The sequence below is a fragment of the Somniosus microcephalus genome, unplaced genomic scaffold (assembly GCF_052327205.1).
Source record: "Somniosus microcephalus isolate GS21.2 unplaced genomic scaffold, FLI_Smic_1.0 unresolved_chr3, whole genome shotgun sequence".
Taxonomy (NCBI): domain Eukaryota; kingdom Metazoa; phylum Chordata; class Chondrichthyes; order Squaliformes; family Somniosidae; genus Somniosus; species Somniosus microcephalus.
In genome coordinates this window covers 58,977,962-59,005,594 of record NW_028225181.1, presented here as the reverse complement: position 1 = coordinate 59,005,594, position 27,633 = coordinate 58,977,962, and the positions used below count along the sequence as shown (strand labels likewise).

Genomic DNA, 27,633 nt, shown 5'->3' with positions numbered 1-27,633 from the left:
GACCACCACTTGCAGGCAACCTTCCCCTATCTCGACAACGTCACCATCTGCGGCCACAACCAACAGGACCACGACTCAAACCTCGCGAGGTTTCTGAAAACCGCACAAAAATTCAACCCCACTTACAACGAGGACAAGTGCGTTTTCAACACCACGCGCCTCTGCATACTAGGCAGCGTGGTGGAGAATGGGGAAATCGGACCAGACCCCGACCGATTGCGCCCCCTACGGGAGCTGCCCCTGCCCAACACTCCCAAAGCCCTGAAAAGGTGCCTGGGGTTATTCTCGTATTATGCCCAATGGGTCCCTAACTACTCCGATAAAGCCCGCCCCCTCTTGAAAGCATCCTCTTTCCCGCTCTCTGCTGAGGCCCATGCTGCCTTCAAAAGCATTAAGCAGGATATTGAGTGGGCCACGCTACAGGCAGTGGACGAGAACACTCCCTTTCAAGTGGAAAGCGATGCGTCTGACTTTGCCTTGGCGGCCACCCTCAACCAGGCGGGGCGGCCCGTAGCTTTCTTCTCGAGGACCTTTCAGGGGCCTGAGATCAGACACTCCTCCGTGGAAAAGGAGGCCCAAGCCATCGTGGAGGCAATGCGCCACTGGCGCCACTACCTAGCCGGCAAACGCTTCACCCTACTTACCGACCAGCGGTCGGTAGCGTTTATGTGCAATAATAAACAGAGGGGGAAGATCAAAAATGATAAGATTCTTAGGTGGCGGATCGAGCTCTCCACCTTCGAGTGCGACATCATATACCGGCCGGGGGCCCTTAATGAATCCCCCGACGCCCTCTCACGAGGGATGTGTGCCAATGCCACCGGGGATCGGCTACAGACCCTCCACAACGACCTCTGCCACTCAGGGGTCACACGGCTGTTCCACTTCATAAAGTCCCGCAACTTACCCTACTCGATTGAGGAAGTTCGGTCTCTGACCAGGAACTGCCGCACTTGCGCTGAGTGCAAGCCTCGGTTCTACCACCCTGATAGAGCCCACCTAATCAAAGCTACACAGCCCTTTGAGCGGTTTAGCTTAGATTTCAAGGGCCCCCTCCCGTCCGTCGACCGCAATGTTTACTTCCTCAACATTGTGGACGAATACTCCCGTTTCCCATTCGCCTTCCCCTGCCCAGACATGACCAGCGCCACGGTCATTAAATGCCTCAACAGCCTGTTCTGCCTGTTCGGTATGCCAAGCTATATCCACACGGATAGGGGGGCGTCCTTCATGAGTGAAGAGCTACGCCAGTACATGCTGTCCAAGGGGATCGCCACGAGCCGTACCACCAGCTACAACCCCCGGGGTAACGGTCAGGTGGAGCGAGAGAACGGGACAGTATGGAGGGCAGTCACCCTAACTCTAAGGACCAAGGGCCTCCCTATCTCCCGCTGGCAGGAAGTCCTCCCAGATGTGCTCCACTCAATACGGTCACTATTGTGTACCGCCACTAATGCCACGCCTCTTGAGCTAATGTTTGTGTTTCCCCGGAAATCCACCTCAGGCGTATCCATACCGTCATGGCTCTCCACCCCAGGTCCGGTACTTTTGTGGAAGCATGTGAGGGGCCACAAGACGGACCCTCTCGTGGAGCCAGTGCACCTGCTCCACGCCAACCCACAATATGCGTATGTCCGGCACGCCGACGGACGGGAGGACACTGTGTCCATAAAAGACCTCGCCCCAGCCGGTAACAACAGCAAGAATGACAACGACTGCAACAACAACAGCAACAACGACAACAACCACAACAACTATTACCCACCCACTCCACCCACTATTCTTTCATCACCCCCGGAAGATCACCAGCCAATGGTACCCCCACCACCTACTCCTTCAACAACCCCGGTGGCGCCCCCGGCAGAGACCCAGGAGACCACCCGGGACACCCAGCCGGCACCCGCGACACCGCAACCGTTACGTCGGTCACAGAGGACTATCACACCCCCGGACAGACTAAATCTGTAGAAGGGGTGAATGTGATGAAATATGTCATTCATCAGACTCTGTATTTAACTACATATATTGTATTGCCTGCTCCGGTGTTTTACCTTGTATTGTATATAGTGCACCGCCCCCTTTCTCCCCATTGGGTGTGTCGGCTCCGCCCATACCTGGCCCTACTTAAGACAAGCCCAGGCTTGTCTTGCAGCAGAACAGCAGAACGCTAGGTGAAGCTAGGTGAAGACACAGGCATCTTTCTTTGCGAATAAAAGCCTTGTTTTATCCAGTTAACTTTGAGCCTTGAAGTTATTGAGGCGCATCAGAGAGAGAGAGAGAGACAGAGAGAGACAGAGAGAGACACACACAGAGAGAGACAGAGTGTGACAGAGAGACAGAGAGAGAGAGAGGGGAGAGAGAGAGACGGACAGAGAGAGAGAGAGAGAGAGCCGAACTAGGCAGATACCCACTGATAATAAACATCCAAAAACGAGCACTAAACTTCCTAAATCACCTCAAATCTAGCTCCCCAGACACCCTTCATTTCAAAGCCTTTCAGACCCAAGAGCTAAACCCAGAAAAGAGTCCCCTGAGTCAGCTGCTACTGAAACTAAGTACTCAGCCAGACCCTGACCAGCCCCAGACCAACACAGCCGTCCAAACACCAATCCGAGTGAACCAAATCATTAAACAATGCAAAGAAACCTACCTGGAACATTGGAACAAAATAACCGAAAACCAAAGCAGATTAGAATGTTACCGGGCCCTAAAAAGAGAATATAAACTGGCAGACTACCTCACGACCATCAGAGACACAAAACAGAGACAGACCCTCACCAGGTACAGACTAAGCGACCACCAACTGGAAATTGAAAAAGGCAGATACAAGAAATCCTGGCAGCCTAGAGAGAATAGAATATGCGATCAATGTCTGGCTGGCGAGGTTGAAACAGAAATGCATTTCCTCCTAAAATGCGAAAAATTCAACACATCAAGAAACATATTATTCAACAAGCTAAGCCAAACAACCCCAGATTTCAAGGAATTGGATGATCTGTCAAAATTGAGATTAGTCCTAGGAGAAGGAGACAGACCATACCTTGGGGCTAAATATGTAACAACATGTCACAACCTGAGGACTGTTTAAAAGTAAGACTGTTTAAAATTAATATTGAACGTACCAAATGAAGTAGAAAGACTGTTTAAAATTAATATTGTTTAAAAGTAATATTGTATATACCCAACAAATGTCAAATCGATTGACACCTACAGAATGTTGGAAAACTGTACCTTTTTGCTATGTAAGCTTTGGCAATATGGTTCTCTGTAAACTTTCATGCCAATAAAGCATTTGAACTGAACTGAACTGAACTGAGTGACACAGAGAGAGAGTGAGAGGCAGTGAACATAGCCTGGCGATCGAAAAAGGCAGACACAGACAGACCCGGCTACCAAGAGAGGACAGGATATGCTCTCACTGCAGTCAGGGAGTGGTGGAGACAGAGATGCACTTTCTCACAGCTTATGGAAAATATCAGGGCATCAGGGAGAATTTCTACCCAAAATTCACACAAATATGCCCGGAATTCAGAAATTTGAATGACGACCAAAAACTCCCATACCTACTAGGGGAAGAGAGAAATTGTGTAACCTTAGTGGCACACTACGTTACAGCTTGCCATAAACAGAGGGACAACCACTAAATATAAGAAAAGAGTATATATAAATTATATGAATGTATATTTATACACTCAGGGATATATCTGTTTATACATTGTACGAATAGATCTGCGTTTATGTGTTCAACCATTAATGTTTTTCGATGCTTTGGCAACATAAGATGTACCTTGTCATGCCAATAAAGCGATTTGAATTGAATTGAATTGAATTGAGTGAGACAGAGAGATACAGAGAGATCGAGGGAGTGTGTGAAAGAGAGAAAGAGAGAGAGAGACAGAGAGACAGAGACAGAGACAGAGAGAGAGAGAGAGACAGAGAGAGACAGAGAGTGAGAGGGAGACAGAGAGAGAGAGAGAGACAGAGAGACAGAGAGACAGTGAGTGAGAGACACAGAGTGTGAGAGCGAGACAGAGAGAGAGAGACACAGAGAGAGAGAGACAGAGAGAGAGACAGAGAGAGAGACAGAGAGAGAGAGACAGAGAGAGAGAGACAGAGAGAGAGACAGAGAGAGAGAGAGAGACAGAGAGACAGAGAGTGAGAGACACAGAGTGTGAGAGCGAGACAGAGAGAGAGAGACAGAGAGAGAGAGAGACAGAGAGAGAGACAGAGAGAGAGACAGATAGAGAGAGACAAACAGAGAGAGAGAGAGCGAGAGAGAGAGAGAGACAGAGAGAGAGAGAGAGAGAGACAGAGAGAGAGTGAGAGGGAGAGAGAGAGACAGAGAGAGAGAGACAGAGAGAGAGACAGAGAGAGAGACAGACAGAGAGAGACAGACAGAGAGACAGACAGACAGACACAGCCGTCCAAACACCAATCCGAGTGAACCAAATCATTAAAAAATGCAAAGAAACCTACCTGGAACATTGGAACAAAATAACCGAAAGCCAAAGCAGATTAGAATGTTACCGGGCCCTAAAAAGAGAATATAAACTGGCAGACTACCTCACGACCATCAGAGACACAAAACAGAGACAGACCCTCACCAGGTACAGACTAAGCGACCACCAACTGGAAATTGAAAAAGGCAGATACAAGAAATCCTGGCAGCCCAGAGAGAATAGAATATGCGATCAATGTCTGGCCGGCGAGGTTGAAACAGAAATGCATTTCCTCCTAAAATGCGAAAAATTGAACACATCAAGAAACATATTATTCAACAAGCTAAGCCAAACAACCCCAGATTTCAAGGAATTGGATGACCTGTCAAAATTGAGATTAGTCCTAGGAGAAGGAGACAGACCATACCTTGGGGCCAAATATGTAACAACATGTCACAACCTGAGGACTGTTTAAAATTAAGACTGTTTAAAATTAATATTGAACATACCAAATGAAGTACAAAGACTGTTTAAAATTAATATTGTTTAAAAGTAATATTGTATGTACCCAACAAATGTCAAATCGATTGACACCTACAGAATGTTGGAAAACTGTACCTTTTTGCTATGTAAGCTTTGGCAATATGGTTCTCTGTAAACTTTCATGCCAATAAAGCATTTGAATTGGAATTGGAATTGAATTGGAATTGGAGAGAGAGAGAGACAGAGAGAGAGAGAGAGAGAGAGAGACAGAGAGAGACAGAGAGAGACAGAGAGTGAGAGGGAGACAGAGAGAGAGAGAGACAGAGAGAGAGAGAGAGAGAGAGACAGAGAGTGAGAGAGAGAGAGAGAAAGGCCCGAGGAACCGGGCCGAGCGAGGCACCGGAGAGAAGGAGAGCGAGCAGCAACAGGAGTCGACCCAGACCGGGAGGAACGGCCCGAGCCAGTCAAAGAGGCGAGTGGAGAGATAGGGGTGCCGGATCGGGTCGGGCCTGGAGAGCGAGCAAGCCCGGGGCCTGAAACCCGAGAAACCCCGGGGTCGGAGAAACTCGGACAAACACCGGGCCGGGACAGCACAGCCGAGCCGAGGGGCTGGGGCCAGGGCAGAAGCCCGGAGAGAGCGCTGAGAGCTGAGAGCGCGAAATTTGAACGAAGGGAAACGGCTGAAAGGAGAAAAGGAGAAAAGGAGCAAAGAGAGGTAACTGCACCTAGAGAGAGAGAGAGACGGAGCGTGAGAGAGAGAGAGAGGAGAGGAAACACCAGCTGGAGAGAAAAAGCCAGAGAAATAAGTTTTACCTAACTCTACCTAAGTTTCATTTTAGTTAAAGTTAGTTCGGAAAAAGTTTAATTTTATTTAAATTTAGCTGGAAAAAAAAAAAAAACCTGAAAAAAGAACAACAAACCCGCGAGGAAAAGGAATAGAAACCCGAGAGAAACGATAAACTACCCGAACCAAGAGCCTGTGAGAAAAAGAGAAAGATAAACCTTTAAGAGCAGCTATATCAAAGATGAACCCCTGAAAAACTCCCAATTTTGGACCTAAAAGTGGGCTAAGGTGGAACACGACACAAAAAAGAGAAAAAAAAAGTTATCTATCTGAGACAAAAAACAAACGACTACAATGAGCAGGGAAATGATATATCCTGAGCAATGCACAAAAAATAAAGCAAAGGAAAAATACAAGTACACAACACTAAAAAATAACCCAGAAATCCTCTACGTGGACTATACCACACACAAAGGGACTAAGCTGAAGAACAACCTCATATTCTACACCGAATACGTCACCTCCTGGAAGGAGACTTTACAAAAACACTACACATACGTCTCCAGTGAAGGTATTGGCAGTGGAGGCAGACTGAAAATATGTAAAGATGGAAACCTAGATAAAGATGACCCCCTGCTAACCATAAGCTACTACAACAAAAATAGAACGATCATGATACAGGGGAATGTGGAAAATCTGGACACCTTCGAAAAGGAATTCCCCCAGTTGAAAACTAAGACAGACACAAAGAGGACCAATGGACAGGAAGCAAAAGAGAGTCGAACAGAGGACGAGGAGAGCCAAGTGGAGGAAGAAGAAGAGAGACCAGCAGAGGAAAACACCTCCCTGTACATCTCCACCCCCCCCACACCTCTCAACGAAAACAAAATGATGAAAGAGAATCTGGCCAAACTAGAACTTGATTTCAACGAATACAGAGAAACACTGGCCAAGAATTTGAAGGAGGAATTCAAACAGCTAAAAACGGAACACGAGTCCACCATCCACAAGCTGAGAAAGACCACAGAGGAGCAAAGAAATGAGATCAAAGAACTCCGTACTCAACTAAACAAAATGAAGGAGACCGTAGAAAGGCTCAGCAGGCAACACAAACCTCTTAAGGTCCAAAAACCTGAGGACACAAAAACAACACACACAAGGACACAGAACCCGCCGGATGCCACCCCACACGAAGACACACCGAAAGCCACAAACCCTGCTCCAACCAGCCCTCAGTCGAGTCATGCCCAGACTACTGCTACCCAGTCCTCACACACAGGAACACAAAAACCGACAGATACCCCCCCAAACGAGGACACACCGAAAGCCCCAAACCCCGCTCCTGCCACACAACATATCCCAGAAACCCAGCCAACAACCAGCCACCAGGCGAGTCCTACCCAGACTACTGTTACCCAGTCTGAAAAACCAGCCCCTCAGGCGGTCCTGCTGACCGACTCCAACGGAAAGTTTCTGGACCCCCAGAGGCTGTTCCCAGACCATCAAGTCCTGAAAAAATGGTGCAGCAACACAGGCCAAGCAATGAAGATCCTGAACAAAGAATCCCTTGGAAGCCCCAAATGGATTGTGATCCACACAGGCACGAACGACCTACGCACCCTACAGGAAGGCACGGCTTGGGCGGTGAGCAGGATGGCAGAAAAGGCCAGCAGGGAATTCCCCGAGGCGCGGATCGTGATCTCCACACTACTGCCCAGAAAGGACACCCCAGCCTATATAATCCACAACACCAACAGGGAGATCGACACGAGATGTTCTGTCCTCCCCAACGTCTCCCTGGCCCATCATCCAAACATCAACACAAGGGACCTCTATGACGAAATACATCTACTCAAACAGCGGATGTGGGTCTTCGCAAGAAACCTCATAAACACTGCCAAAAGACGCAGCCCTCCCACCCCCCCTACCATTGGGAGCCCAAACAGGACCACCAATGTCCCCCACCCCCCTTTACAAAACCGACAACAGAACCGTGCTTTTATACCTGACCCAAGACCCCCCTCTAGACCACAGACTGTAGACCAAGAACTGAGAAAGATCATGACGATGCTGAACAGCCTGATAGAAAGCCGGAGAAATTATTAATATTGTTATTTATCATTATCATTGTTATCTTATCAGTATTATTACTATTATTAGATAGATATATGTGCATGCCTCATGAAATTTATACTAAATCATCACTTAGCATTATAGAAAATAATGTTTCCACACTCATCCCACAAAATAGGTCCATTTTATTTCGTTTTATTGAACTATATAAATGCGTTCTTTCCACATAAGCTGCTGGAATATCCAGGGCCTCCGCTCCTCAACTTTTGGGATGAAGAGTACAGACCCTGAATTCCTAAAAGCTATAAAAGACATTGATATAATTGTGTTAACAGAAACATGGTGCCAAAAGGACATGCCGACCCACTGTCCTCCAATGTACCATGAAATCATTGTGCCCTCAGTAAAGAACACTAAAACACGCAAGGGCAGAACCTCCGGGGGAATATTGGTGTGGTATAAGGGAGAACTGGACAAACACATCTCACCGGTAAAACAGGGGAAATCACACGTATGGCTAAAACTAGATAAAAATATAGGAATAGCAAAAAAAGATGTTTACTTATGTGCGATCTACATACCTCCAATAGATTCGCCATATTTCGAAGAGGAGTTATTTGATACTCTCCACATGGAAATCAGCCATTTCCAGGCCCAAGGAAAGGTGATAATATGTGGGGACCTAAATGCAAGGACCGGTTGTGAACCTGACTTCATAGACCCACAGGGAAACAACCATGTGTTTGGCCAGACCCCTTTAGATGTCACACCAGCCATCGCAAATCGGAACAACCTTGATCGTGAAATAAATAAAAGCGGTAGGGAGGTAGTGCAACTCTGCCGAGCCTTAGGCCTGTACATAGTTAATGGTAGGTTCAGAGGGGACTCCCAAGAGAGACTCACATACTCCTCAACTCTTGGGTCTAGTGTGGTGGACTATACAATCACTGACCTGGACCCCTGCGATATCAACGCATTCACTGTCAGGCAGCAATCCCCCCTCTCAGACCATAACCAAATAAATGTGTACCTTAAACTTTCTGCCCAAACTACAGACACAAAAAAGGAACACAGTAAGCTACATAAAATAAACCAGACATACAGATGGGCCCCAGACAGTGGAGATAAATTCATCACAGCACTAAATTCACCTGATCTCACAAGTAAAATTTCAAAATTTAAAGAAAATCTATATGAGATCACCAGAGATGGTGTAAACACGGCCATAGAGGATATAAATATGATCTTCCATGAGGCAGCTGTAAAAGCCGACCTCGTGAAACAGAAGAGGAAGCGTCACAAAAGACAAAATAAAAATATGAAATGGTTTGACCACGAATGCAAAAATGCCAGAAAAGACCTGAGAAAAATATCAAACCAAAAGCATCGGCAACCAAACAATCCGGACCTACGTACTAGATACAATGAAACCCTCAAAAGATATAAACACACCATTAGGAACAAAACACAAAAATATACCCACAAAATACTCGAAGAAATTGAAAACTCCACCAATCCAAAACAATTCTGGGAAATGTGGAATAACCTGAGTACAACACAACTGCAAGCATTACCAATCCAAGATGGCGACATCTGGAGAACACATTTTGAAAACCTCTACAAAGACATCCCAAAAAACAAAACAAACCCAAGTCAACATCAGGTCACAGAAAAACTCCACACATTAGAAGCAACAATTAAAGACAACCAAAACCCTCTAGACTCCCCAATCACATGGAAAGAACTGGCCACAAAAACAAAATCTCTCCACCTAAAGAAAGCCTGTGGCCCAGACAACATCAAAAATGAAATGCTAAAGTTCAGCAATATGGAGATGCAGGGTGCGATACTCAAACTATTCAACATCATATTACGCTCAGGCTGTTTTCCCGATATCTGGTGCCAAGGACTAATCTCCCCCATATATAAAAGTGGAAACAAATCAGACCCAAATAACTACCGCGGCATCTGTGTCAACAGTTGTCTAGGGAAGTTATTCTGCAGTATTCTAAATAGTAGATTACTTGATTTTCTTAACAAACATAATATCCTCAGAAAAAACCAAATAGGCTTTCTTCCAAAACACCGCACCGCCGACCATATCTATACCCTTCACACCCTCATTGAAAAACATAAACACCAAACAAAAAATGGGAAAATATTCGCCTGTTTCATCGACTTCAAGAAAGCCTTTGACTCTATATGGCACGAAGGGCTCTATTATAAACTTCTTCAGTGTGGAATAGGGGGCAAAGTCTATGACCTTATTAAATCAATGTATCTGAAAAACAAATGCGGGGTCAAAATTGGAGACAAACGCACCGATTTCTTCACCCAGAGAAGAGGCGTCCGGCAGGGCTGCAATTTGAGCCCGACCCTGTTCAACATATACATAAATAAATTAGCAGACATGCTGGAGCAAAGCGAGTCACCAGGTCTCCGTCTCCTGGATGGAGAAGTGAAGTCCCTGTTCTATGCGGACGACCTGGTTCTGCTGTCTCCCACAGAACAGGGATTACAGCAACAACTAGACCTACTCGACAAATACTGCCAAAATTGGGCTCTAACAGTAAATCTAAAGAAAACCAACATCATGATTTTTCAGAAAAGACCCAGATGTCAGGAAAACAAATACCAGTTTACCCTCAGTGATACCACTATAGGACACACTATGAGCTACACCTACCTTGGTCTAACTATTACAGCATCAGGGAGCTTCAGCATAGCAGTGAATGCACTAAAAGAAAAAGCCCGAAGAGCCCTATATGCAATAAAAAGAAAATTCTACAACATCCAAATCCCAATCAAAATCTGGCTCAAAATTTTTGACAGCATAATCCTGCCCATTGCACTGTACGGTAGTGAAGTATGGGGCCCGCTAAATCACCAAAGCTACACTAAATGGGAAAAACACACAATAGAAGCCCTACATGCAGAATTCTGCCGAAGCATCCTTCGCATCCAAAGAAAAACGCCAACAAATGCATGCAGAGCCGAACTAGGCAGATACCCACTGATAATAAACATCCAAAAACGAGCACTAAACTTCCTAAATCACCTCAAATCTAGCTCCCCAGACACCCTTCATTTCAAAGCCTTTCAGACCCAAGAGCTAAACCCAGAAAAGAGTCCCCTGAGTCAGCTGCTACTGAAACTAAGTACTCAGCCGGACCCTGACCAGCCCCAGACCAACACAGCCGTCCAAACACCAATCCGAGTGAACCAAATCATTAAAAAATGCAAAGAAACCTACCTGGAACATTGGAACAAAATAACCGAAAGCCAAAGCAGATTAGAATGTTACCGGGCCCTAAAAAGAGAATATAAACTGGCAGACTACCTCACGACCATCAGAGACACAAAACAGAGACAGACCCTCACCAGGTACAGACTAAGCGACCACCAACTGGAAATTGAAAAAGGCAGATACAAGAAATCCTGGCAGCCTAGAGAGAATAGAATATGCGATCAATGTCTGGCTGGCGAGGTTGAAACAGAAATGCATTTCCTCCTAAAATGCGAAAAATTCAACACATCAAGAAACATATTATTCAACAAGCTAAGCCAAACAACCCCAGATTTCAAGGAATTGGATGATCTGTCAAAATTGAGATTAGTCCTAGGAGAAGGAGACAGACCATACCTTGGGGCTAAATATGTAACAACATGTCACAACCTGAGGACTGTTTAAAAGTAAGACTGTTTAAAATTAATATTGAACGTACCAAATGAAGTAGAAAGACTGTTTAAAATTAATATTGTTTAAAAGTAATATTGTATATACCCAACAAATGTCAAATCGATTGACACCTACAGAATGTTGGAAAACTGTACCTTTTTGCAATGTAAGCTTTGGCAATATGGTTCTCTGTAAACTTTCATGCCAATAAAGCATTTGAACTGAACTGAACTGAACTGAGAGAGAGAGAGAGACAGAGAGAGAGAGAGACAGAGAGAGACAGAGCGAGAGAGAGACAGAGAGAGAGCGACGTAGAGAGAGACAGAGTGAGACTGAGAGTGAGACAGAGAGAGAGAGAGGGGGAGAGAGACAGAGAGAGAAGGAGAGAGAGACACAGAGAGAGAGAGAGACAGAGAGTGAGAGACAGAGAGTGTGAGAGGGAGAGAGAGAGAGAGCGAGAGAGAGACAGAGAGAGAGACAGAGAGAGAGACAGAGAGAGAGACAGAGTGTGACAGAGAGAGAGAGGGAGAGAGAGACAGAGAGAGAGAGACAGAGAGAGAGAGACAGAGAGAGAGAGAGACAGAGAGGCAGAGAGAGACAGAGAGAGACAGAGAGAGATTTTATTTCGTTTTATTGAACTATATAAATGCGTTCTTTCCACATAAGCTGCTGGAATATCCAGGGCCTCCGCTCCTCAACTTTTGGGATGAAGAGTACAGACCCTGAATTCCTAAAAGCTATAAAAGACATTGATATAATTGTGTTAACAGAAACATGGTGCCAAAAGGACATGCCGACCCACTGTCCTCCAATGTACCATGAAATCATTGTGCCCTCAGTAAAGAACACTAAAACACGCAAGGGCAGAACCTCCGGGGGAATATTGGTGTGGTATAAGGGAGAACTGGACAAACACATCTCACCGGTAAAACAGGGGAAATCACACGTATGGCTAAAACTAGATAAAAATATAGGAATAGCAAAAAAAGATGTTTACTTATGTGCGATCTACATACCTCCAATAGATTCGCCATATTTCGAAGAGGAGTTATTTGATACTCTCCACATGGAAATCAGCCATTTCCAGGCCCAAGGAAAGGTGATAATATGTGGGGACCTAAATGCAAGGACCGGTTGTGAACCTGACTTCATAGACCCACAGGGAAACAACCATGTGTTTGGCCAGACCCCTTTAGATGTCACACCAGCCATCGCAAATCGGAACAACCTTGATCGTGAAATAAATAAAAGCGGTAGGGAGGTAGTGCAACTCTGCCGAGCCTTAGGCCTGTACATAGTTAATGGTAGGTTCAGAGGGGACTCCCAAGGGAGACTCACATACTCCTCAACTCTTGGGTCTAGTGTGGTGGACTATACAATCACTGACCTGGACCCCTGCGATATCAACGCATTCACTGTCAGGCAGCAATCCCCCCTCTCAGACCATAACCAAATAAATGTGTACCTTAAACTTTCTGCCCAAACTACAGACACAAAAAAGGAACACAGTAAGCTACATAAAATAAACCAGACATACAGATGGGCCCCAGACAGTGGAGATAAATTCATCACAGCACTAAATTCACCTGATCTCACAAGTAAAGCAGTTCGGGGGAGAGCAGCAGCGGAGGAGGAGCTGAGGCCCGGCTTAAAAACCGGCGCCAAGGCAGAAGCCCGACCAGTTCGGGGGAGAGCAGCAGCGGAGGAGGAGCAGAGGCCCGGCTTAAAAACCGGCGCCAAGGCAGAAGCCCGACCAGTTCGGGGGAGAGCAGCAGCGGAGGAGGAGCAGAGGCCCGGCTTAAAAACCGGCGCCAAGGCAGAAGCCCGACCAGTTCGGGGGAGAGCAGCAGCGGAGGAGGAGCAGAGGCCCGGCTTAAAAACCGGCGCCAAGGCAGAAGCCCGACCAGTTCGGGGGAGAGCAGCAGCGGAGGAGGAGCAGAGGCCCGGCTTAAAAACCGGCGCCAAGGCAGAAGCCCGACCAGTTCGGGGGAGAGCAGCAGCGGAGGAGGAGCAGAGGCCCGGCTTAAAAACCGGCGCCAAGGCAGAAGCCCGGCCAGTTCGGGGGAGAGCAGCAGCGGAGGAGGAGCAGAGGCCCGGCTTAAAAACCGGCGCCAAGGCAGAAGCCCGGCCAGTTCGGGGGAGAGCAGCAGCGGAGGAGGAGCAGAGGCCCGGCTTAAAAACCGGCGCCAAGGCAGAAGCCCGACCAAATCAACATCAGAGGAGAGAGGTAAAAAATAATCAGAGTGTGACGTCACCAGGGAGCACGTAAGTGATTGGTTGGTGAGTATTTCTCTCTTTTCAGTACAAGCTTGAATTCTGTGGTGTTAAATTTCTCGGGATTAAGGTGTAGTGGGGACAGTTGGTAAATAAAGCGCCCTAGAGTATACCTGTAACTGGGGTATTGAATTAATTTTTAAATTAATTAAAGGAGTAAGTCATGGCAGGAGAGCTCAGACCCGTGTTCTGCTCCTCTTGCTCCATGTGGGAAATCAGGGACGCTGCCAGTGTCCCTGACGACCATGTGTGCGGGAAATGCATCCAGCTGCAGCTACTTGTAGACCGCATTGCGGCGCTCGAGCTGCGGGTGGATGGGTTGTGGAGCATGCGCGATGCTGAGAGGCTCGTGGATACCACGTTTAGCGAGTTGTGCACGCCTCAGGGTAGGGCAGCACAGGGAGTGACCATCAGGCGGAGCAACAAAGGCAGGCAGGTAGTGCAGGGAACCCCTGCGGACATCCCCCTTTCAAACAGGTATACCGCTTTGGATACTGTTGAGGGGGATGACTCACCAGGGGAAGGCAGCAGCAGCCAACTTCCTGGCACTGGGGGTGCTCCTGCTGCCCAGGAGGGGGGGAAAAAGAGTGGGAGAGCAATAGTGGTAGGGGATTCTATAGTAAGGGGAACAGATAGGCGGTTCTGTGGCCGCAAACGTGACTCCAGGATGGTTTGTTGCCTCCCTGGTGCCAGGGTCAAGGATGTCACTGAGCGGCTGCAGGGCATTCTGGAGGGGGAGGGTGAACAGCCAGTGGTCGTGGTCCACATTGGTACCAACGACATAGGTAAAAAGAGGGATGAGGTCCTGCATCAAGAATTTAGGGAGCTAGGTAACAGATTAAAGGGCAGGACCTCAAAGGGTGTAATCTCTGGATTACTCCCAGTGCCACGTGCTAGTAAGTATAGGAATGGGAGGATAGAGCAGATGAATGTGTGGCTAAAGAGTTGGTGTAGGGGGGAGGGTTTTACTTTCCTGGATCACTGGGCCTGCTTCTGGGAAAGGTGGGACTTGTACAAGTCGGACGGGTTGCACCTGAACCAGAGCGGGACAAATATCCTTGCGGGGAGGTTTGCTAGCACTGTTGGGGGGGGTTTAAACTAACTTGGCAGGGGGATGGGATACAGAGGGGAGCTGAAATAGGGGGTGATGTGCTGCCAATTATAGAGAAAAAAACAAGTCAGCTTGGTAGACAGGGCAAATATATAAGGGCAAGGCTGGATGGCATCTATTTTAATGCAAGGAGTCTTGCAAATAAGGTGGATGAACTGAAGGTGTTGATAAACACATGGGAGTATGATATTGTTGCTATCACGGAGACATGGTTGAGGGAGGGGCAAGACTGGCAGCTCAATATTCCGGGGTACAGAATCTTCAGGCGAGACAGAGGGGGAGGTATAAGAGGAGGGGGTGTCGCAATATTAATTAAGGAGTCAATTACTGCAGTAAGGAGGGATGATATATTAGCTGGGTCCTCTAATGAGGCCATATGGGTGGAGCTTAAAAACAAAAAGGGGGCAAGCACTTTGCTGGGAGTGTACTATAGGCCTCCAAACAGTCAGGGGGAGATAGAGGAACAGATATGTAGGCAAATCTCAGAGAAATGTGCAAATAATAGGGTAATAATAATGGGGGATTTCAACTTCCCCAATATTAACTGGGATAGTCAAAGTGTGAAAGGCTCAGAGGGTGTAGAATTCTTAAAGTGCATCCAGGAGAGCTTTTTGAGCCAGCATGTAGAAAGTCCTACAAGAGAGGGGGCGGTACTGGACCTAATTCTAGGGAATGTGGCCGGCCAAGTGGAAAAAGTGCTAGTAGGTGAGCACTTTGGTGATAGTGACCATAATATGGTAAGATTTAAGGTGGTCATGGAAAAGGACAGGGATGGGCCGGAAATAAAGGTTCTAAATTGGGGGAAGGCTGATTTTAATAGGATAAGGCAGGATCTGGCCAAAATGGACTGGGATCAGCTACTTGTAGGAAAATCCGCATCGGAGCAATGGGAGGCTTTCAGAAGGGAGATTGAGATCATACAAGGGCAACATGTTCCCATAAAGGTCAAGAGTGGTTCCAAAAACCACAGGGAACCGTGGATGTCAGGGGATATACGGGAATGGATTAGGAAAAAAAGGAGGGCTTTTGGTAGATACAAAAGGCTAAAGACGGAGGAAGCCCTAGACGAGTACAAAAAGTGCAGGGGGATACTTAAAAAAGAAATTAGGAGATCAAGGAGGGGCCATGAAATAACACTGGCGAGCAAAATAAAGGAAAATCCGAAGATGTTTTATAAGTATATTAAGGGTAAAAGGATAACTAGGGAAAAAATAGGGCCCATTAGGGACAAAAGTGGCAATCTGTGTGTGGAGCCGGAAGATGTAGGAGGGGTTCTAAATGAATTTTTTGCATCTGTTTTCACTATGGAGAAGGACGATGTAGACATAGAAATAGGGCGGGGGGACTGTGATATGCTCGAACATATTAACATCGAGAGGGAGGAGGTATTGGCGGTTTTAGCTGGCCTAAAAATGGATAAATCCCCAGGCCCCGATGAAATGTACCCCAGGCTGCTGTGTGAGGCAAAGGAGGCGATTGCGGGGGCTCTAACACATATATTCAGGACCTCTCTGGCCACAGGGGATGTGCCAGAGGACTGGAGAACCGCTAGTGTAGTACCATTATTCAAGAAGGGTAGTAGGGAAAAACCGGGGAACTACAGGCCAGTGAGCCTAACATCAGTGGTAGGAAAATTACTGGAAAAAATCCTGAGGGACAAAATTTGTCTCCACTTGGAGAGGCAAGGATTAATCAGGGATAGTCAACATGGCTTTGTCAAGGGAAGATCATGTCTGACTAATTTGATTGAATTTTTTGAGGGGGTGACTAGGTGTGTGGATGAGGGTAACGCAGTGGATGTGGTATACATGGATTTCAGTAAGGCCTTCGATAAAGTCCCGCACAGGAGACTGGTCAAGAAGGTAAGAGCCCATGGAATCCAGGGTGCCTTGGCACATTGGATACAAAACTGGCTTAGTGGCAGAAGGCAGAGGGTGATGGTCGAAGGTTGTTTTTGTGACTGGAAACCTGTGGCCAGTGGGGTACCACAGGGATCGGTGCTGGGTCCCTTGCTGTTTGTGGTCTACATTAATGACTTGGATATGAATGTAAAGGGTATGATCAGTAAATTCGCGGATGATACTAAAATTGGTAGGGTGGTAAATAGCGAGGAGGGTAGCCTCAGTCTGCAGAACGATATAGATGGGTTGGTCAGATGGGCGGAACAGTGGCAAATGGAATTTAACCCGGAAAAGTGCGAGGTGATGCACTTTGGGGGGTCTAACAAGGCAAGGGAATACACAATGAATGGTAAGACCCTAGGCAAGACGGAGGGTCAGAGGGATCCGGGTGTGCAGGTACACAGATCCCTGAAGGCGGCGGAACAGGTGGATAAGGTGGTAAAAAAGGCATATGGGATACTTGCCTTCATTAGCCGAGGCATAGAATATAAGAGCAAGGAGGTTATGATGGAGCTGTATAAAACACTGGTTAGGCCACAGCTGGAATACTGTGTGCAGTTCTGGTCGCCACACTACAGGAAAGATGTGATCGCGTTAGAGAGGGTGCAGAGGAGGTTCACCAGGATGTTACCAGGGCTGGAGCGCTTCAGCTATGAAGAGAGACTGGGCAGATTGGGTTTGTTTTCCTTGGAGCAGAGGAGGCTGAGGGGGGACATGATTGAGGTGTACAAAATTGTGAGGGGCATAGATAGGATGGATGCTGAGGAGCTTTTCCCCTTAGTAGAGGGGTCAATAACTAGGGGGCATAGATTCAAGGTAAAGGGAGGGAGGTTTAGAGGGGATTTGAGAAAGAACTTTTTCACCCAGAGGGTGGTTGGAGTCTGGAACTCACTGCCTGAAAGGGTTGTGGAGGCAGAAACCCTCACAACATTTAAGAAGCATTTGGATGAGCATTTGAAATGCCATAGCATACAAGGCTACGGGCCAAATGCTGGAATATGGGATTAGATTAGACAGGGCTTGATGGCCGGCATGGACACGATGGGCCGAAGGGCCTCTATCTGTGCTGTATTACTCTATGACTCTATGACTCTATGACTCTAAAATCTATATGAGATCACCAGAGATGGTGTAAACACGGCCATAGAGGATATAAATATGATCTTCCATGAGACAGCTGTAAAAGCCGACCTCGTGAAACAGAAGAGGAAGCGTCACAAAAGACAAAATAAAAATATGAAATGGTTTGACCACGAATGCAAAAATGCCAGAAAAGACCTGAGAAAAATATCAAACCAAAAGCATCGGCAACCAAACAATCCGGACCTACGTACTAGATACAATGAAACCCTCAAAAGATATAAACACACCATTAGGAACAAAACACAAAACTATACCCACAAAATACTCGAAGAAATTGAAAACTCCACCAATCCAAAACAATTCTGGGAAATGTGGAATAACCTGAGTACAACACAATTGCAAGCATTACCAATCCAAGATGGCGACATCTGGAGAACACATTTTGAAAACCTCTACAAAGACATCCCAATAAACAAAACAAACCCAAGTCAACATCAGGTCACAGAAAAACTCCACACATTAGAAGCAACAATTAAAGACAACCAAAACCCTCTAGACTCCCCAATCACATGGAAAGAACTGGCCACAAAAACAAAATCTCTCCACCTAAAGAAAGCCTGTGGCCCAGACAACATCAAAAATGAAATGCTAAAGTTCAGCAATATGGAGATGCAGGGTGCGATACTCAAACTATTCAACATCATATTACGCTCAGGCTGTTTTCCCGATATCTGGTGCCAAGGACTAATCTCCCCCATATATAAAAGTGGAAACAAATCAGACCCAAATAACTACCGCGGCATCTGTGTCAACAGTTGTCTAGGGAAGTTATTCTGCAGTATTCTAAATAGTAGATTACTTGATTTTCTTAACAAACATAATATCCTCAGAAAAAACCAAATAGGCTTTCTTCCAAAACACCGCACCGCCGACCATATCTATACCCTTCACACCCTCATTGAAAAACATAAACACCAAACAAAAAATGGGAAAATATTCGCCTGTTTCATCGACTTCAAGAAAGCCTTTGACTCTATATGGCATGAAGGGCTCTATTATAAACTTCTTCAGTGTGGAATAGGGGGCAAAGTCTATGACCTTATTAAATCAATGTATCTGAAAAACAAATGCGGGGTCAAAATTGGAGACAAACGCACCGATTTCTTCACCCAGAGAAGAGGCGTCCGGCAGGGCTGCAATTTGAGCCCGACCCTGTTCAACATATACATAAATGAATTAGCAGACAAGCTGGAGCAAAGCGAGTCACCAGGTCTCCGTCTCCTGGATGGAGAAGTGAAGTCCCTGTTCTATGCGGACGACCTGGTTCTGCTGTCTCCCACAGAACAGGGATTACAGCAACAACTAGACCTACTCGACAAATACTGCCAAAATTGGGCTCTAACAGTAAATCTAAAGAAAACCAACATCATGATTTTTCAGAAAAGACCCAGATGTCAGGAAAACAAATACCAGTTTACCCTCAGTGATACCACTATAGGACACACTATGAGCTACACCTACCTTGGTCTAACTATTACAGCATCAGGGAGCTTCAGCATAGCAGTGAATGCACTAAAAGAAAAAGCCCGAAGAGCCCTATATGCAATAAAAAGAAAATTCTACAACATCCAAATCCCAATCAAAATCTGGCTCAAAATATTTGACAGCATAATCCTGCCCATTGCACTGTACGGTAGTGAAGTATGGGGCCCGCTAAATCACCAAAGCTACACTAAATGGGAAAAACACACAATAGAAGCCCTACATGCAGAATTCTGCCGAAGCATCCTTCGCACCCAAAGAAAAACGCCAACAAATGCATGCAGAGCCGAACTAGGCAGATACCCACTGATAATAAACATCCAAAAACGAGCACTAAACTTCCTAAATCACCTCAAATCTAGCTCCCCAGACACCCTTCATTTCAAAGCCTTTCAGACCCAAGAGCTAAACCCAGAAAAGAGTCCCCTGAGTCAGCTGCTACTGAAACTAAGTACTCAGCCGGACCCTGACCAGCCCCAGACCAACACAGCCGTCCAAACACCAATCCGAGTGAACCAAATCATTAAAAAATGCAAAGAAACCTACCTGGAACATTGGAACAAAATAACCGAAAGCCAAAGCAGATTAGAATGTTACCGGGCCCTAAAAAGAGAATATAAACTGGCAGACTACCTCACGACCATCAGAGACACAAAACAGAGACAGACCCTCACCAGGTACAGACTAAGCGACCACCAACTGGAAATTGAAAAAGGCAGATACAAGAAATCCTGGCAGCCTAGAGAGAATAGAATATGCGATCAATGTCTGGCTGGCGAGGTTGAAACAGAAATGCATTTCCTCCTAAAATGCGAAAAATTCAACACATCAAGAAACATATTATTCAACAAGCTAAGCCAAACAACCCCAGATTTCAAGGAATTGGATGATCTGTCAAAATTGAGATTAGTCCTAGGAGAAGGAGACAGACCATACCTTGGGGCCAAATATTTAACAACATGTCACAACCTGAGGACTGTTTAAAAGTAAGACTGTTTAAAATTAATATTGAACGTACCAAATGAAGTAGAAAGACTGTTTAAAATTAATATTGTTTAAAAGTAATATTGTATGTACCCAACAAATGTCAAATCGATTGACACCTACAGAATGTTGGAAAACTGTACCTTTTTGCTATGTAAGCTTTGGCAATATGGTTCTCTGTAAACTTTCATGCCAATAAAGCATTTGAACTGAACTGAACTGAACTGAACTGACAGAGAGACAGAGAGAGAGAGAGAGGGAGAGAGAGAGACACAGAGAGAGACAGAGAGAGAGAGAGAGACAGAGAGATAGAGAGAGAGAGACAGACAGAGATGTAATGTATGTACCTTTAAGGGGAGAACTACTTTTTACAGCTCCTGTATACTGTAGTACCGGCAGTGACCACACCTGTATATAAACCCTGAGTAGGGATCTGTACAATTAGTTTTAGAGTAACCCTCATCCAGTAAACACCTGTTGATTGTTCCCTGCAGTCTCTTGTCTAATTATTGAAGGACACAACATCTAGATACACGGATTTAACATTGGCGACGAGAAGATTCAAACCTACCTGCAACTCTGCATCACCTCCCAGGGATCGCTCCTGGAGAACAGTGGAAGAAGGCGGCCGAGTCCAGAAGTACGGGCGTCGACCATCCAGCGGAGATTTGAGCATCGCAGGGAAGGCTGTTGAGAGCTGGGCTTGGGTCTCCAGTCACGGTGGTCCAGCGAAACGGGCTGGCAACAGGTACGGCGCAGACCCTCCCCGGACAGCGGCGGCTAGAGCCGACCGACGGCACAGAAAAAGGCCGAGCAGCGTCGACGGGAGAAGAGAGAGGGGAGAGCGCACAGGGCGCAGCCGGTGTTCAGGACTGAGCGGTGTCAACGAGAGAGAGCAGAGTGCAGCCGGTATTCAAGGGCCGAGCAGCATCAACGAGAGAGAGAAGCGCGCAGGAAAATGTGCAGAGCGCAGCCGGTGTTCAAGAGCCGAGCAGCGACAGCGGAGAAGAAGGGCGAGCGCGGGAGACGCCATTTTGAGCCGCAGCGGAGAAGAAGGGAGTGCGCGGGAGACGCCATTTTGAACCACAGCGGAGAAGAAGGGAGAGCGCGGGAGACGCCATTTTGAGCCTCAGCGGAGAAGAAGGGAGAGCGCGGGAGACGCCATTTTGAGCCAGTCTAACCACACCCAAAAATGCCGAAGAGTGGCAGTATCAAAGCGTTCGACAATGAAGTCGAAGACTGGACGACATATGTCGAACGCATAGAAGTGTACTGCAAGGCGAATGAAGTGCCAGATGCCAGGAAAGCACTGGTATTGTTGAATTCCATGGGTGCAAAAACATATGGCTTACTGCGAAACCTAGTAACCCCAGAGAAGCCAGTGGAAATGGATTTTGAAAACATAGTGTCAATCCTACAGGACCACTTAGACCCCACACCGCTGCTGATAGCGGAAAGATTTAAGTTTCACAAAAGGAACCAGCATAAAGATGAAAGTAATGCTGAGTATTTAACGGAATTGCGCAAGCTATCGAAACACTGCCAGTTTGGAACGGGACCAGCAGATACTTTAAGTGACAAGTTTGTGTGTGGGCTTCAAAGTGAAGGAACCCAGAAACGGCTTCTATCAGAAAAGGATCTTACGCTGGACAAGGCTTTCAGCATGGCAGTATCACACGAAGCAGCCGCACGGGGCGCGGCGGAGATACAACGGAGACCGCAAGAATATGGCACAAATGAAATGTCATACGGAATAGTGAAGTGCTATCGCTGCGGCAGAACAACACACAACCATAAGGATTGCTGGTTCAAGGACCAAGTGTGCAGACAGTGTGGAAAAGTAGGACACATAGCAAGAGTCTGCAGGTCGGGAAAGAAAACCAGCAGCAAGAAATCTCCACAGGAGAAGTACAAGAAGGTACATAAGGTGACGGAGAGTAGTTCAGACGAACAGAAAAGTGATAGAGACTCCGGAAGCAAGGAGCTGGGTTGTCTGAAACTACATAATGTGATCAAAAAGGAGGATCACCAAACTATCTGGGTCACGCTCAAGATAGCCGGAGTCCAAGTGAAAATGGAATTGGACACAGGATCAGCCCTAACAGTCATAAACCGAAGGGACTACAAGCGGCTATTCTCACATATACCATTGAGAGATACAGAGATCGTCTTGAAGACGTACACGGGGCAAAAAGTCTACCCCAAAGGAAAAATAAGGGTGAACGTTATATATAACGGCAAGGAAACACCAAAAATGGACCTATATGTATTGCCAGAGGGAGGACCACCACTACTAGGACGTGAATGGATCCGGAAGATACAGCTAGATTGGCATTCCATACAAGCACTGACAGTAGATGCCAAAAAGGATGACGACGTCACACCTGGGCGACTGTCAAAAATGCTAACTGACGCACAAGAAGTGTTCCAGGAGGGACTCGGAACACTAAAAGGCATAACAGCAATGATCAAAATAGAGGAAAATGCAAGCCCAAAGTTTTTTAAGGCCAGACCGATGCCTTATGCGATCCGCCCAGCCGTCGAAGCAGAGCTGAAAGGTTTGGAATGTTCAGGAATACTGTCCAAATTGGACTGGAGCGAGTGGGCTACACCCATCGTTCCTGTAATGAAGAGGTCATTGAGTAATACGCCTGGGGGACCAAAGAAGGTTCGCATCTGTGGGGACTTTAAGGTGACAGTGAACCCAGTCCTTCACATGGTACAATGTCCGCTTCCGCGGATTGAAGATATTTTCGCCTCGCTATCTGGAGGGAAACGCTTCACTAAGATTGATCTGGCCCAGGTGTACCTGCAAATGGAGGTAGAAGAAGCCTCGAAACAGTACCTCACGATCAACACTCATAAAGGTCTCTACCAATACAACCGGCTGGTGTTCGGGGTAGCATCAGCTCCGGCTATTTGGCAAAGGGCAATGGATCAGGTCCTGCAAGGGATCCCAGGGACCCAGTGTTATTTGGACGACATCCTGGTCACGGGCGAAAATGACAGTGATCACCTCGCCAACCTGGAGCAGGTGCTCACTAGATTGAAGGAATATGGGCTTCGAGCTAATCGCCACAAATGCGAGTTTTTCCAGAAGCAGATCTCGTATTGTGGCCATGTTATTGATAAAGAGGGGTTACATAAGTCCCCTGAAAAGATTGAGGCAGTAGTCAAGGCTCCAGCACCGGAAAATGTGTCACAACTGAGGTCGTTCCTCGGGCTGGTGAACTACTACCATAAGTTCTTGCCGAATTTGTCTACCGTACTACACCCACTGAACACCCTACTGCAAACGGGGGTACCATGGAAGTGGAATGACGAATGTAAACGAGCTTTCCAGAAGAGCAAAGAATTGATCACATCAAAAGAGGTGTTGGCTCATTTCAACCCAGCACTACCAATTCGGTTGGCGTGTGATGCATCACCCTATGGCATTGGAGCGGTGCTGTCGCACAAATTCTCGGACGGCTCAGGGAGGCCAATAGCCTTTGCATCACGATCACTAGCCTCAGCCGAGCGTAACTACGCCCAGATTGACAGGGAGGCCCTCAGCCTAGTGTGGGGAGTGAAAAAGTACAATCACTATCTGCACGGGCAGAAGTTCACCTTGCTGACTGACCACCAATCACTTGTCTCCATCTTTAATCCAAAGAAGGGCGTTCCGGTGATGACTGCGCAACGGCTACAAAGATGGTCCCTATTTCTAGGGGTGCACCACTATGAGATTGAATATAAGGGCACAAAACAGCATGGAAACGCTGATGCGCTATCACGCCTGCCACTGCCTACTGCGGAGGAAGCACCAGAAGTGGACGCTGTCGAAATATTTCATTCGACTATAATTGAACGCTTGCCATTAACTAACGTTGGTATAGAGAAGGAGACCCGAAATGACCCGACACTGTCTCGGGTATATGACTTGACGGTGAAGGGATGGCCAACACATGGCGACGCACTGTTGCCAGCATTCTCATCCAGAAGAGAACAGCTGTCAGTGTGCCAGGGGACCTTGATGTGTGGATCCCGAGTGGTAATTCCACCCAAGTTAAGGGAGAGAGTGCTCAATGAGCTTCACGAAGGTCATCTGGGAGGGGTGAAAATGAAACGCCTTGCTAGGGCTTATGTGTGGTGGCCGGGGATCGATCAGCAAATCGAGGACCTGACAAAGAGCTGCTCAGGATGCCAGAAGGTCCAAAATGCACCACCACATGCCCCTCTACACCCATGGGAGTGGCCCTCCTCTCCATGGCAACGGGTGCATATTGATTTTGCTGGTCCATTCATGGACTCAATGTTTTTAATAGCCGTGGATGCGCACTCGAAATGGCCCGAGGTGATCAAAATGTCCTCCACCACCACAGAGAAAGCTATTGCAGTCCTACGGACCATATTTGCCAGGCACGGCTTGCCAGAGCAGATTTGCTCTGATAACAGACCACAGTTTGTGTCCGAAGAGTTTCAAAGATTTATGAAAAGGAATGGGGTAAGGCATTACACATCCGCCCCGTATCATCCAGCCACAAATGGATTGGCTGAGAGGTTCGTACAAACCTTTAATAAAGCAGTAAAGGCCATGTGCGATGACGACATTCCACTGCAGCATAAGGTGGACAATTTCATGTTAGCCTACAGAAATGCGACACATACAGTCACCAACCAGACCCCGGCCATGATGTTCTTTAACCAAAGGTTGAGATCTCGTCTGCATTTGCTCAGACCAAATGTACGAAGAGATGTTGAGAATAAGCAATTCCAGCACATGAATGAGAAGCCGACAAGGAGCTTCAATGTAGGGCAGCCAGTCTTGGCCCGCGACTACCGAACAGAGAAATGGCAACCAGGAACGATATGCACATGGCAGGGGCCACTAATGTACACAGTGGATGTTGGGGAGAACATTGTGAGACGCCATTTTGGGTGTGGTTTAAAATGGCGTCTCCCACGCTTTCCTTCCTCCCCTGCTGCTGCCAACGCCGCTCCCAGCAGTCCTCGTGGCAATGGCGGCGCCCTATAGGTTTCGCGCGCTTCTCCTGCGCTGCTGCCAACGCCGCTCTCGGCGGTCCTCGTGGCAATAGCAGTGCCTCTCGGGTTTCTGCGCGTCTCTCTCTCCCTCTCTCCGACGCTGCTTGGCCCCTGAACACCGGCTGCGCCCTGTGCGCTCTGCCCTCTCTCTCTCTCTCCCCCGTCGACGCTGCTCGGCCCTTTGCTGTGCCGCTCGGTTGGGCTCTAGCCCGCCGCGGTCCGGGAAGGGTCTGCGCACTACCTGTTGCCAGCCCTTTTCGCTGGACCACCTCGACTGGAAAGCCAAGCCTGGCTCTCGACAGCCTCCCCCGCAATCCCCGAGTCTCTGCTGGATGACTGGGCGGTTGCCCGTGGTCGACGCCCGAGTCTCTGGCCTTGACCTCCAATCCACTGATCTCCAGGAACGAATCCCCGGGAGGTGATGCAGGGTTGCAGGTAGGTTCGAACTTGCTCGTCGCCAATGTTACGTCCGTTTATAGTAAGACACAGACTGCGGAGAACGGTACAACAGGTGTTTACTCAACGTGGTTCACACTGCAACTTAAACAACAGATTACTACTCAGCGTTATATACAGGTGTGGTCACTGCCGGCACTACAGTATACATGAGCTGTAGAAAGTAGTTCCCCCCTTAAAGGAACATACATTACAACATAGAGAGACAGAGAGAGAGGGAGACAGAGAGGGGGGGAAAGAGAGAGAGAGAGAGAGAGAGAGACACAGAAACAGACAGAGAGACAGAGAGACAGAGAGGTGGGGAGAGAGAGAGGGAGACACAGAGACAGACAGAGAGACAGAGACAGAGAGACAGAGAGGGGGGGAGAGAGAGAGAGAGAGAGAGGGGGGGAGAGAGAGAGAGAGACACAGAAACAGACAGAGAGACAGAGAGACAGACTAGTCCCTCTCTAGCCTTCTGGGGCTTGTTGTGCAGTTTCTTTGTTTGAAGCCTCCTGTCTGATTTCTGCCTCTTCCCATTGACAGAGCACCAGGAGATGTCGGAGAACTTTGTTGCCTCGGCGACTGGCGAGGGCCTGGCCTTGTTCGACATGGTGGTGAAGGCCGAGGGTTCACAGGCCGGGGCGGCCCAGGACTACCGCCTCCAGCTCTTCGACTTGGCACTCTGTGTGCTGCTGACCCTCGTTTTAATTTTTGCTCACAGGATCATGGCGGAACTGATCTGGGCCGTGCTGGACGAGGAGCTTTACATCTACACTCCTTTAATCATCGCCTACTAGACGGCCCACAGACCTCTCTTGGGGGGAAGGGGGGAGAGGGGCTGTAGGGGTGGGGTGGAGGGGCGGAGCAGGACTGAGTCAGAGGCGCTACGAGTGTTAAATTTATACTTTGTAGATCCAGTGTTGAAATAAAATATGAAGAAACTTTGCAAGTGGTCTCTCTCTCTCTCTCACTCACTTGCCTTCCTGATTCGGGAGGTTGTCCCGTACTGACCCCAGGGTCCAATGATCTCCGTCACTTCCCTGAACTGTTTCCCGAGGGCTCGGCCTGTCCCTGAGCACCAACAGTATCCCCGTGTCTGCTCGCATCCCCACTTCTGTGTCAGGCGTGGCTCAGTGGGCAGCACCCCGCCCACGAGTCAGAAAGTTGTGGGTTCAAGTCACACTCCAGAGATTTCAGCACAAAAATCTAGGCTGACACTCCCAGTGCAGTACTGAGGGAGCGCCGCACTGTCGGAGGGGCAGTACTGAGGGAGTGCTGCACTGTCGGAGGGGCAGTACTGAGGGAGCGCCGCACTGTCGGAGGGGCAGTACTGAAGGAGCACCGCACTGTCGGAGGGGCTGTACTGAAGGAGCACCGCACTGTCGGAGGGGCTGTACTGAAGGAGCAATGCACTGTCGGAGGGGCAGTACTGAGGGAGCGCCGCACTGTCGGAGGGGCAGTACTGAAGGAGCGCTGCACTGTCAGAGGGGCAGTACTGAGGGAGCACCGCACTGTCGGATGGGCAGTGCTGAGGGAGCGCCGCACTGTAGGAGGGGCAGTACTGAGGGAGCGCCGCACTGTCGGAGGGGCAGTATTGAGGGAGTGCCGCACTGTCGGAGGGGCAGTACTGAGGGAGCGCTGCACTGTCGGAGGGGCAGTACTGAGGGAGCACTGCACTGTTGGAGGGGCAGTACTGAGGGAGCGCTGCACTGTCGGAGTGGCAGTACTGAGTGAGCGCTGCACTGTCGGAGGGGCAGTACTGAGGGAGCGCTGCACTGTCGGAGGGGCAGTACTGAGGGAATGCTGCACAGTCGGAG

The 27,633-nt window shown here is 47.9% G+C and overlaps 1 protein-coding gene across 1 annotated transcript in view; it reads left to right on the top strand.

Annotated features, from left to right (window-relative positions):
• The window catches only part of LOC147091591 (uncharacterized), a 29,447-nt gene extending 2,807 nt beyond the window's left edge, over positions 1–26,640 (top strand). Inside the window, exon 2 of the mRNA XM_085976561.1 lies at positions 26,360–26,640. Coding sequence (XP_085832687.1) covers positions 26,360–26,613 — 254 coding nt within the window. The 3' untranslated portion in view covers positions 26,614–26,640. The remainder of the gene's footprint in view (positions 1–26,359) is intronic.
• The last annotated feature ends 993 nt before the right edge of the window (positions 26,641–27,633 follow it).